This window comes from Strix aluco, chromosome 6 (assembly GCF_031877795.1).
Source record: "Strix aluco isolate bStrAlu1 chromosome 6, bStrAlu1.hap1, whole genome shotgun sequence".
Taxonomy (NCBI): Eukaryota; Metazoa; Chordata; class Aves; order Strigiformes; family Strigidae; genus Strix; species Strix aluco.
In genome coordinates this window covers 31,170,217-31,183,546 of record NC_133936.1, presented here as the reverse complement: position 1 = coordinate 31,183,546, position 13,330 = coordinate 31,170,217, and the positions used below count along the sequence as shown (strand labels likewise).

Below are 13,330 nucleotides of genomic sequence, written 5' to 3'. Positions count from 1 at the left end.
CCTTGATGGCAAGTAAGTGAATGAACCAAAATGTATCTGCATTCCTTTTAAGGAGATTTATAAGGACAGATCTGAGAACTGGTATGCAGTATTGGGAAATGTGGCCTTACAACCACTACCATCTTGTGTTTCGAGAACATTATTCTCTAGGGCTGTCAGCATGAGATTTACTAATGAGAGGTACTAATTTAAGGCATGTGACAGACACATGGCTTGAACTATGTGCACCATAAAACTTTAATGGTGCAGTTGTAAGGTTTATAAAAGTACAAAGGTTAAAGATTAGCTGCTAATGACAGCAGCTAATGAGAAGTCTATTGACAGAAATATGAACTAATTTCTTAGCTACAGCTTTTTAGTTTCAAACCCAACAAGTGTGCATTTGTTCATTACAATGCAAACTGATTTTTCCATCTTGAGCTGTCCTGATTTCAGTACAAGAATCAAAAAAGGCCCTTATCAAGTCAGTGTGATAAGTACAAGAAAAACCCTGCCATTTTAGGAGTCTACAATGTCAAACCAATAGTTAAGATGCACCCACAGAACTGTTAATGAAGAGGAAAAAAAAAAGAACCACGTAAAGCTGTCTCCCCCTTTCCCATTACTAATCAAGTTTTTAATACCACAGTCAAAAACTACCCCCAAAAAAATATTCCAAGAGGAGTTTTGAGAAGGTCTGTGACCAATATCTAGTATTACATTCTAAAAAATGGGATAATCTGATCTAAGGAAAAGACTCATGGGATTCAATGTCCAAAAAGACAGAGGCATCCATGTAACCTTGTAACCTAAACTGTCCATATAGAGGAGTTACAGAGGCAGAAAACAGAGGTCAGAATCTCAAAAAAGTCTTCCTTCTAACCATACATGCTTTATGCACCTCTCATATACATACATACACAATAATATTAAACATTAAATTATACTTTTTTTTTTTTTTTGAGGAATAAAACCCCTAAATTTGAGCAACACAATAGCAGCTGTACTGGTGAGACAAAAAGGCATATGTAGGAAATACCCAGTGCAGAACAGAAGATCAGATACAGCATATATGACTCCTCTTCCAGTACACACTCTCACTCCCAGGGGTATGCACCATAGGACTTTCCAAGCATCAGCAGTATGTTTCATGGACTTTGATACATTCTTCTTTCATTAATTTGTCTATTCAACAAAATCCTAGTACCCAGAATTTCCTGTATAATACACTGTCATTCTTTTGCTATGCTGTATGAAGATGTACTTCTGTGGTTTGTTGTGAACCATCCATCCTCTTAGAAAACTTTGAAAAAATCCCTTGCTATCAGCAGAGGGACAGACACTTCTACAAGTGATTAGTTTGAATGTGCAGTGCCATAAATCTGTATGACTGTACAACTTCACATACACATATTTAGACTTAAGATATTTTACTCTGGTATATCACAAACATGAAACATAAATTTGACAATTTTCTATCAAGATAGCTGCCTTAACAGAGCATCACCCAAGAAAGGGTGAACACATTAGTTTCATTTCTAACACACGGTATTCTGGTCAATAAAGCATACCACTTTTAAAACACTGATGACAAAAGTCATAACATGACATCTACGTAAAATAAAACTTTACTATCGGACAAATATCTTCTTATACAAGTCTCTGATATAAGTACCTTGTGTAACAAGGCTTCTGATTGACAGCCTAGTTACTCTAAGCTAAAATCCTGTTTTTATAACAGAAGCAAAGAGAGACTCCATAAGGAGAGGGAGGGAAGAAAGCTGACACTGACTGTTGATACAAAATGAGTCCAGTCATTTGGAGCACAGAGATTTTTTACAAGCCATGTGTAAAATACCTCACCGTTTAACTTTTGGTTTGAGATCTAAATGAAATTAGAAGCCCATAACGCTTCCATTGCAACCATTTTAATAAAACAATGCTAGGGCTTTCTCTATCAAGTTGAGCATATTATATCTAGTATATTTATTCCAGTATTTCATACATATATAGTACTTTATGTTCAAAAGATGCATATTCTTTCTTAGTATTTACTTAGTAGAAAACTCCTACCCAAAAGTGACACTAATTATTAAAACCATCTGTTACAGTAAACGTTCAAATCCTCAGAGACAGAACCGTATCCTTGTTTTATGAAAGGCCTAGCACATTTCAGAGGTTCAAATAAATAAAAAAAAAAGTTGTTAATAAGTAATTCAGAGATCACTGAAAAAAATTTTGTAGGTTTCCTTTAAAAGAAAATATAAGCAAACAGCTAGCATAAAGAACAAGAAATCTCTGGAAACAATAAATACAAGCATATCTGCAAGGAGATAACAGGTACAAGAAAAGCTAAACAAATATTATCAGAAACCAGATATGTACAGCAGCATTGCTATAAACAGTACTTCTATTAGAGAGGACAGCAGCCCAAAGCTGTTTCCTATTTGAAATTAACCAGTCTAACCCAAGTCCCATTAAAAGTGGAAAAGAATAATTTCCTTTAGCTAAAGTTAAATGAGACTCAACGAGAGCAGTTACTGAGTTTATTCTACTCTCTTTCAAATGAAAATTCTATAAAATTAGTCCTTTAATTGAAACCATGCTCCCTGGAAAGATACAAGCAATATCTAGTCACTGGTGCTGCAAGCCTGTAAATACTCTTCATTTCTAGTAGCTGTCATATTAGTTGTTCAAAAGGTTTAACAACTGCAGATTACTTAGGTGAAAACTTGAATGTTGTTTGTAGCAACTACTATAGCATTTTTGGTGTGTTCAGAGCTTTAAGACCACAAGAAAAAAGCTGCCATCACAAAGACACTACAACACAAATATTTTGAAAGCCACAAACACCCATGTTTTTCCTATCAAAGTACAGTATGATTGTCTCCCACCTGGAAACACAAAACTTGACACTAAGAAAGAACAAATGTCTTCCTTGCATCCTAATTATCTGGTTTTTCAGAGAACCAGCCTCTTCCAATTAATTCTCTGAATATAAATATTGAGTAGACACCAGTTAAACAGAGGAAATGGAGCTTTTGTCACCAGTAGTTGGTGTATACATGAACTGGCACACACTTTTTTAATTCTGAAGATCTTTCAGTCCAAAGTCAAAGGAAACTGAGTAGTAGAGCAGTCAGCTAAAAAAATCCAAAGTAAAAGAATCTCTTATAACCGTATCTCTTTTCTGACAATCTAAAAACTCATATTAAAAGAGCTTTCCTATTAGCATAAACAGCAACTAGCATAACAATTACAAACGGAATTTTTACTGGCTTAAATATACAGTAGGTGACAATGACATGATTTACTGACTTCATTTTTACACCTCACAGAGATGCAGACCAGTCATGCTTTAAGGAAGCTGATGAATAGCTTTAGTTTGGCTTATTTTACAAGTTTGCCAAATCTTAAGAGCCATAACTTGAAGTTAAATAGAATGTATTATAAAATGCATGACAGATTGGAAATGCTTGCCTTTTTGAAGAATTCAGTTTTGGTAGAAAAATAATGTGCTCATCTTAGGCTTAACTATAACATAATAGGTAAAATTAGTTATTATTTTAAGAGTACTGGGTCTGGGAGGTGCTTGCCATTGCAAAGGTGATCTGATTTTGTTTCAAGGCTGAGCTTTCCAAGTTAAACCTAAATAGCCCACATTGGAACTTTCTGTTCCATTCATCATCTTCTCTATATTGAAAAAAAAAAAAAACCAAACCAAAAAAAACAGAGAATTTCTTAAAAGGTAAACAGTAACAATTGTATTTAACTTGACAGTATGCTTGTCTTCATTTGATAGCTCTCAAATTGATAGACAGCTGTCAAAAGAGAGAAACACCTTGGTTGGTTGTTTTGGTTCCTAAACATGCTGGTTCCATGTTAAATTAATAATCTTGGTCTTACCAAGCTAGAATTATGTGATTCTAGAAAAATTCATGTTTGCCCTAAAGAGTTTGCTCCTTTCAGGAAGTTTTAAAAATAGGTCAGCTTTATGATTAAGTTGTACTAAAAAAGTTACTTGTCCCTCAAGTTTAAGAATCCAGCAAGTACATTTTTATAATAGTCTACCACATAAGCTTTACCTTCGTAAGCAGTTATCCTTCTAACAAATAATGCCCTACAAGGCATATTTAAGAAAACCCTCACTTAAAGCCAAATATTACCACAGAATTATGCAAAGTAATTAATTTACTATGGTTATACTCCTCACACACAAGTAAGTCTGGAAGAAGTGCAATGAGGAAATACATACTGCCTTAACAAGCACAACCTGAAGTTAGTCGTCTTTGAGTCTGGGATTGCTTATGTTATACCTGATATCAGAAAATCAGGCCCAAACAGAAAGAGCAGTTCCAAAGAGTAATATTTGACAATTTTTATTGCATCAGTGTGCAATCAGATTACTGTCACACCCTTAAGAAGATACTCTTTTTGCAAATCTGGTTCTTTGCATCATTAAAAAAAAAAAATCAAATGCTTATTCTCAAAGCAATGGAAAGCTTTTACATTTTCAGAAGTATGCACACACACAAATACATATATATTAAAAGACAACAATGGTGGCTTCAGGCTGGAGAGTAAGGGTAGTTTCAGTACAAAAGAAAAAGGTCACTATGCAAGTTATTTGTAACACTGAAATGAAGTTGACAGCTATGAAGCTTTTTTTTAATTGCATGACCATTATGCAATCTTCTTTAAGTTCAATCAAGCATTCAACTTCCAAAAGCAGCTGAGCTGTGCTTAGGAAAATAAAGAACTTCTTTCCTGTGTACACTTGCCATTTAATTTATAAATATACAGGAAATCACAGATGATAAAACAAATATTTTGAAGCATTTAACTAGTTTACACAACAGAGAATGGTATGCTTGCACAATTTATTCAGAAGTTATATTTCACACACTTTCCCAGAAATGCTTATAGCAGAAGCCAATGGAGTAGAAAGCTCAGTTTAGCATAATCTGCAAAATGAATTATGTACAAGGGTAAGCTAAGTTTTCATTGTGTATATTTATATTTTTGGGGCCCTGGTTCTGCTCTTGTTTGCAGCAGTGTAAATCAAATTACACAAACATCATACTACTATAAGCAAAAGAAGATCTGGTTCATTTAATAGGATTTAATAAATTGATTCCATCATCCACTGTAATAAGCCACCAGGTAAGAAGCACATTGGTCTTATTGAGTTTCACTGTAAGGCCTACTTTGTCTCTGTTATGACTGAAAGGTGATTTCTGGGAAAAAAAACCACACAAACTCATGCCAAATCAAGAGTAACAGTCAGTTGTGGCAAGTAAAATCTAGCAGACAGCCTAAACTGTATTTTTGGGAGCAGATGAGGTTGTGTCTTACCAGAAAGGTGTTAAAGTAAGAGGAGTTAAAATAGAGATGATACACATTAGACTACATTAGAAAGAAGAATCAAACAATCTTCCTCTCCATCTCCACTTCTCAATTACTCTAGCTTTAGTTATAGAGGTGGAAGATATAACAAAGTGAACAAAAATCTTTTTTAAAATCTCCTACCTCATTATTTGGGTCTTGAATGACCTTATAAAGAGCTGGTACCAGTGGCTTTTTTCGGTGCAATGTAGCTGCATAGCTGGAAATTTGTGTTTCAGGTAATGCCTAAAGCAAAAAAAAAAAAACCCGACCAGTGTTACTCTGACAAATCAATGCTTCCAGGTATTAAAGATCTTCACAAAAGACTTCAGTCTCATCCCAACATCAAGAAAAATTCTGGAAGTTCAGGAAGTTTTCAGACTTGTAACCTAGTTCATTCTATACAAGTTCTGCATATGAATAGCATCGGGGAGGACATACCAACTTTCAGGGTTAAATCCAAAAGCAGTTTCAGATTTATCTTTCATAAAATCATTTGCTCCAGCTTGATATGAGGACTCTTTCTTGATATTCTGTATTTAACAGGCACTTTTCAAAGTCTTTATCAAATCGACTCAAATTATTTAATAAATGTGGATAATCTAGAATAAGAAGTGACAGCCTCAAGTCCCACTAAGCAACCACATCTGTGGATTTTGTGTCCTTGGCTCCTCAACAAATTTCCAGCAACAACACATAATGACTTACTGTGTATTGTCAATGATGTGAGAAATTACTAATTCTTAATTTAACCAACAGATTCGTTTCGTATCAGTCATAAAATCCAGGTTTTTTGTTTATGCATTATCATGTATTTCACTCAGCATAATTATCAATATGCAAAATATCTTAAAAGTACTTCAGATTTTTCATGACAAAACAATTAATTTTATGCAGACCATAGGAAAAAAACCAGCCAAATACTGTTAACACTTCTTAAATTCCAAACATTTCTACCAACATTTTAAAAATAAAGAAGTTGCTCGATTAGAAATTTGGGCAGAGTTAGTGGGCTGTTAGTTAAATTCTATCAGCTTGATCTACACAGAAACATATGCTTTAAAAAACCCCACATTGCTATAGCAGTGTTCTGCTCTACAATAATAAACAATAAAAATAAGCTACTATTAGAACTATTAATTGCATATTACATACCAGCTGACTCATTTACATGGACCTTTGCATGCTTTATGCATTAGAAGTAGTTGAAAGATCAAGTAATAGATCTTTAAAATGTTAATTATGAGTTATTTAAAAAAAAAAAAAAAAAAAAAAATCAATGCTCTGTGGCACAAAGCCAATGGTATAGCTATCATTCATCCTCTCAGCTTACCTTGAATTCTGACAGCCATTCTTCCACGACACCTCGTTCTGATCCCAGCATTTTCTTACTACTTTTGCTTCTCTCACCTTCAGAAGGAAAAAAGAAATTAAGTAAGAGTTCTGGCAGCAATACTTAGTTTTGTAAAATCCTACCCCAATAAAAAGCTGTTAACATATTTCCAATGGAATTATATAATATCAAACAATAGGAAAAGTTACATTTTAGACAACTGGTCTGATTTTCTAACAATGATTAAACTGTTCTCTTCAGACTTTCAGTCATAAATACTGCACATCAATGGGGGAGGAGGAAAAAGGAGGATTCAGTGCTTCAGGCCAAAATGTACATTATTTAAGACAAACACATCATCCCATTCTTGCTCCCTTACCAAATATAGTACAAAGAAAAGACAAGTGGAACAAAGTGAAGAGCATCATGGAACAAATTATGAGAGAGATTGTAATCACAGTTCTAGAACAGCTCAAAGTAAAGCAGTTTCATAAAACCAGTTATTAGAAATCCTAATAGCAGAACTTTCCTCCTTAAACTTTATTCTTTCAGAATTTTGAGGCTTCTTGTTCAAACGGCAAGATTTAGCTCTCCTAAAAGTATGTTGGAATTCTCAGAAACAAAAAAAAGTAAACTTGCAAGGACAACTGCTGTTCTTATTTTCCATTTAATATGCAACAGTCCTATCCTAACATCTTTTGAATTCTCATAAATTTAATTCTCAAGGCAACAGCAAGGATGTTTAAAACACAAAGCATCATTAGACACCTTTGCTTGATGTTTAAATAGGTCTAAGCAACAACGGTTATTTTGTCTTTCTGCATGACCTCACAAGTCACAAAATCACAAGTTTGTTGACAACCCCAAGCTGTGTGGTGCGGTCAACACGCGGGAGGGAAGGGATGTGCCAGCCAGAGGGACCTGGACAGGCTGGAGAGGTGGGACCGTGCAAACCTCATGAAGTTCAACAAGGCCAAGGGCAAGGTCCTGCACATGGGTCGGGGCAATCCCAAGCACAAATACAGGCTGGGTGAAGATTGGATTGAGAGCAGCTCTGAGGAGGACTTGGGGGTACTAGTGGATGGAAAACTGACTGTGAGCCAGCAATGTGCGCTCACAGCCCAGAAAGCCAACCGTGTCCTGGGCTGCATCAAGAGAAGTGTGGCCAGCAGGTCGAGGGAGGGGATTCCTCCCCTCTACTACACTCTTGTGAGACCCCACCTGCAGTGCTGTGTCCAGCTCTGGGGCCCCCAACATAAGTAGGACATGGACCTGCTTGAGCGGGTCCAGAGGAAGCCTTGAAGATGATCAGGGGGCTGGAGCACCTCCCTTGTGAGGACAGGCTGAGAGAGTTGGGGTTGTTCAGCCCGGAGAAGAGAAGGCTCCAGGGAGACCTTACAGAGGCCTTCCAGCACTTAAAGGGGCTACAGGATAGATGGGGAGGGACTCTGCATCAGGGAGTGTAGTGACGGGACAAGACGTAACAGTTTTAAACTGAAAGACAGTACATTTAGATTAGATGTAAGGAAGAAATTCTTTACTGTGAGGGTGGTGAGACACTGGAACAGGCTGCCCAGGGAAACTGTGGATGCCCCCTCCCTGGAAGTGTTCAAGGCCACATCGGATGGGGCTTTGAGCAAGACTGTATTTAAGAACAGATCAGTATTTGTTAAATGAAAAATGAAGTGAAATAAGATATAAAAACTGTGTTAGGAAGCTGTAAGTTCAATGTTGGCACCTTTGTATGAAGAGGGCTACCTCTAGCATTTTGCATGGCCCTTGGCAGCAAGTCGTTCAGAGATGAACTGCCTCAGATTTCTAAAGTGTGTTTAAATATCCTAAAAGATATCACATTCAGAAATAACATTAGATTAATTTAAATTCAAGTAATACTTGGATGACTTACTTCAGCAGAAGTGCTGACAAATAATTCTATAAAATAACACAACAGAACTAAATAGTTCTCTGCAAAGGTTTCCAAATACATCCTTTTCAACAAATAGGGAAAGAGGTATCAGTCAGAGTGAGACTGTATATAAGTTAATTTAAACCACCACAGAACACACTACAAAAAAGTTGAGGTTTAGTTCACTTTGCCTGGAAAAAAGTTTCTACAGGAAGTGCAACATTCAACTTTACCTCTTTAACGAAGTCAATTTTCTAATGGAGGAAGAGGAGGAGGAATGCAGCAGTTTTTCAACCTGGGATGCATTTGTCAAGCCTTCAAGTACTGCCCCGTTTTCTGAAAGGTGAAAAGAAACTCCAATGATCACAAAATGAGGAGAAATATAGTAAAGAAAACAGTAATGTATATATTTTTTGACTTTATAAATCAAAGTTTATCAAATCCACTGAAGTGTATCTGGGTCCTTCTGTTACAAAGCAATTTGCCATTAAACAAAACAAAACACTGCTCAGCATTTTAGCAGGGGGAAGAAGGAGGAATTGCCTTCATCCAAAAAAAGGCTTTGTCACCTATGTGGAAAACCCTTACATATTCGTGGTGCACAGTACTACGAGCACACTAGAAAGGAAAGTTGAAGCACTATTTCTTAGGAAGAACAGTGCAAGAAAGATGCAAGATGAAAGAAAAGACTAATACTTTTATAAATGTGAGCTGAATCAATACCTTGACTTTGGAGGACATACACCTCTTAAATGGAATACGTTAAAGACTTCCTTACTATCACTGTTATTAATACATATTCCTCACAGAGCCAAAATTTCAATGGCATTGCAAAAATCATGTAATACACTGAAGTTCACCTTTCACTACAGGATGCCTTCATGCTGAGCATGAGGTAAACAACACACAAATGAGCTCCTCCAGCTAAATTCAAGGATTTCAGTATCTGGAGACCACTAACAGGAAACTGAAGTATACAAACAATGGGTGTATTCCATTCCACACCGCTTATTCAATTAATTACTTTCCCAAACTACTGAATTATTAGAAGGTGTCCCCCCCCTTTTTTTTTATCACCTCTGTGCTGTTTAGAGATAGGCTAACAGGAGGTACCAACCTTTTCAGGCTACACTACAAGTGAAAGCTTTCATCACAAGACAGTATGCACAAACCAATGTTCTCTACAAATTTTCTAAAATCAACTACTCTTTTAAAAAATGCAATTCCTTGCAAAAATCTTAGATAATACACTTCTGAATGAAATTCAAATCCTTTTCTTCTTTCCCTGACAATATTTATGAGGAGGTTGAAGAAAAACAAACAAATCTCTACCCCACAGGCACAGCGTAGCTGATACATACAGATTTTTAAGCACACAGAGGGACCTGAAAGACAAATATATATGTATTTAACTTCTTACCAACTGTTTTTTATAATTATCAGGCATGCATTTTGAAGACAGAGTATCAGGTCTATAAGACTCGATTCAGGACTCCTAGAAGCTTCCCAAGTTTTACAACATGCTAGAAACAACCTTTACATCCAGACATGATATCTGATATACACTACTCTCTAGAAACATCATGGGGTCCCAACTAGCTCTAAGTTATTACACTTGCTACCTAGAGGTTCAGTTGTACCTAACCTGCTATCCCTAGGGTCAAAACCAAAGATATCAGATCCTGGAAGTTCACCAGGCAGACCTTTCCAGAGCTGCATTAAGTTAGACATCATTTTTTCCTGGATAGGAATTCAAGTTATTTTAGTCCCAAAGCAAGAGTCACATTTCTATGTCAGCAGATCAGACAAGGGAATTTGTATTTCTATACAGTTTTCCCCACAAAAGGACTAAGCATAAGCAGATGTGCACAGACCTGGTTAAAGAATCAGGCTGTAACAGTTTAAAATTTTTCATTCACTTGTCAGTTTGCTTACAAACCAAACCTGCAGGTTTTGAAGAACTAAATTTAAGTAGAAGATAAATTAAAAAAAAAAATTGCATAATATTACAAATCAGGTGTGGGGGTTCAAATTGTTTTACACATAGAAAACAGTAAATAACTGTCCTTAAATCAGAGGCAAACATCAGCTGTAACTCATGGCCAAAAATTCCCCTCTCCCCCAAAATGATTACTTCAGCTTGGAAGATCCTGTTGAAATCTGGAGGCAAGTAGCTGTTCTCCTCCAGCACTGTATGAATGTGAGAGATTACATCGACTCTGTATGAAGTTGACTATTTCCTTGGAGAAATGTTCAAAGGGGCAATTAAGATTATGCTTAAAAACAAACTAACAAAAACCAAAACAACAGAGCCCAAAACCAAACAAAAAAACCCCTCACACCAAAACAAATTCCCCCTTCTCTTTACTCCAGTGAACAGCAACCTGTATGAGACTACAACACAGCTCGAACAGGAAAGCAAAACATGTATATGATAAAGCTACAGTGAGCAACAAATACTATTGTGTATTTTAAAGTAGCAACAAGTGTTCTTTGCCCTATAGCACTACAATTCAGAGCAAGACTGCAAGGAGAACACTAAGCAAGCTAATTGTTGCAGAAATAACGAAACACACAAGTCCATCAAGTACCATATGCAGTAAAAATGTTTGGAGTAAGAAAAGAAGACTACAAATAAGCAAAATCAATGAATTGAAGAATCAGCAATTCTCCTGAGTCAGGATTTAGCATGGCATATCTAAAGAAATTACAAAATCAGCAAGAGTTGCAAGAATGACTCAAATGCCTTACTGTGAACGCTATCAAGATCCCAGTGTTCCTACTACATTAAGTCAAAAAATGTCAAGTATCATAATGGCGTGACACCTAACCTTATTAAGAAATTAACTCCTCTTACAGAAGTCTATTGAACCTTAGAGAAAGTCCACATATGGCTCTTTGTCAAACAAGTCAACTCATATAAAGTTAATAACTGAACCTGTGCTGGTGTCAAAATTTGGGTGCAGCTCGATATTGTAGTTGAGCCCATCTGGAAGCTAGCTACCATGAAAAAAAAGTCAACCTTCCCCTCCAATATCCCACATACTTCTCTCCCAATGTTTGTGCCATGCATCGACCTTCAAGCAAGCCCTTTTTGGGGACTTCTCCCAGAGTAAGTCAGCTTCAGAACCAAAGCCATACCTGCCGCCTAGGAAAGCAGCCATCTTGAGAACAACTGCTGAAGCACAGAGCTTATGCTATGCCCTTTAAGAACTATGCCAGAAACAAAATCCAGCACACAGTGTTTTCTTACATGTGGTACAGTAAGATTTTAACAGCTCTACATTGATAAAGCAGAAGAATTTTTGTTAAGGTTGTATGGGATAATTTCCAAAGTATGCAAAGGATTAGAATATGGGACATCTGCCACAGGAATCTTGTGTTTATTCATCCCTGAAGAAAAGGACACTGTATACACTTTTGTGTATTTGTTAGGAGAATGGGGGAAAGAGAGCTTTACCCTGTAGATCTTCTGGGGCCACCTCTACTGTACGATCTATCCATTTTCACTTAATGAAAATACCACACACAGCTTTGTGTGGTTGCTTATATAGATAGAGCTAGTTGTTCTGATGCTTTCAGAATGTTTTTGACGGGGTGTACATTAAAGATCAATAATATGAACTGTTTCCCAGAAGGAAAAGCACCTTATCTATATGTCAATCTTGTACCGCATTTATAGAAAAACATAAACACAAACTATTCATTTCTCCAATGCTACATTTGCATCATTCCTGGAAGACTTTTACAATTGTTAAAGCTTGCTTTGCTCATGTAGCTTAAAAAGGATGTAGACATATAGCTCTGCTGTATCAATACAGAAGTAGCCCACACCTATTCCAGCTAGGATTACTCTACTAGTTCGGTTTTAGGACACATCATCTCTCCCTTTGAAATTATTCTAGATATTCTATATAGTCTAGATATTAAAAACATTTTTAAGGGCTTGTACAAACAGGCAAGATAGTCAGGTCATGGATTTACAGTATGGTAACTCTGTACTGACTCCCTACACGAACACTTCACAAAAGCACAGTGAACATCTTAGCGCAGTGCCTAGTTGCTGTGCCTCCCAGCTGTGCCCACCCTCCAAGGCACCCTAGGAGCTTCTCGGAGTGGGGAGCGCTGCCCCATTCTGCACTGCACCAGCCAGGCTGCACCTGATGCACTTTGCCAGTTTTACAAGAAAGGAACATGAGCACAACAGCTGTGTGACTGTCTCAGCCTGACATGCAGACCATACTCCGGGACTTTCACATGAGCATCTGTAAATCACACCTCCCGCTTACATTCACTCCCTGGTTTGCTGTACCTTTGGGGAAACAAAAATAAATATATTAAGCACTACGTGGGTGTGTCTCTAAAATAAACTGGTTCAACTGCATTAAATCATGTGCATATTTATTCAAAGTTGAAGTGGCCTGATCTAAGAGTATTGTTTCATTTCCAGAGTGTTCACGTCTCTCCCAAAGCAAACAAAATACAAGGAATATAATAGACTTCTCATGTTATTTTAAACAGACTGGATTTTTTTTTTCTACTATGGCTTAAAGATTCTTATAATATGTAGGAACCATAATAACCAAGCAGAAATTTAGTTATTTGTAACAGTAATAATTAAATATACTAAAATATTTTTACATATAGACTGATTAAGATTCCTTAAATACTGAACAAGCAAGCAAATTTAAATTCACACTAAAACACGGAACAGAAAAGTTAGTTGT

General features: G+C 36.5%; 1 protein-coding gene across 20 annotated transcripts in view; it reads right to left on the bottom strand.

Annotated features, from left to right (window-relative positions):
• Positions 1-13,330, bottom strand: part of HYCC2 (hyccin PI4KA lipid kinase complex subunit 2) — a 61,122-nt gene that overhangs the window by 26,340 nt on the left and 21,452 nt on the right. For 18 of the 20 annotated variants that reach the window (XM_074829467.1, XM_074829471.1, XM_074829463.1 and 15 more), the window contains 3 exons: positions 8,837-8,939; positions 6,698-6,774; positions 5,509-5,610 (listed from right to left, as the gene is read on the bottom strand). In XM_074829467.1, coding sequence (XP_074685568.1) covers positions 5,509-5,610; positions 6,698-6,748 — 153 coding nt within the window. In that variant the 5' untranslated portion in view covers positions 6,749-6,774; positions 8,837-8,939. Of the gene's footprint in view, positions 1-5,508; positions 5,611-6,697; positions 6,775-8,435; positions 8,506-8,836; positions 8,940-13,330 lie in introns of those variants that run through there. The other 2 variants (XM_074829480.1, XM_074829479.1) reach the window with 2 other exon arrangements.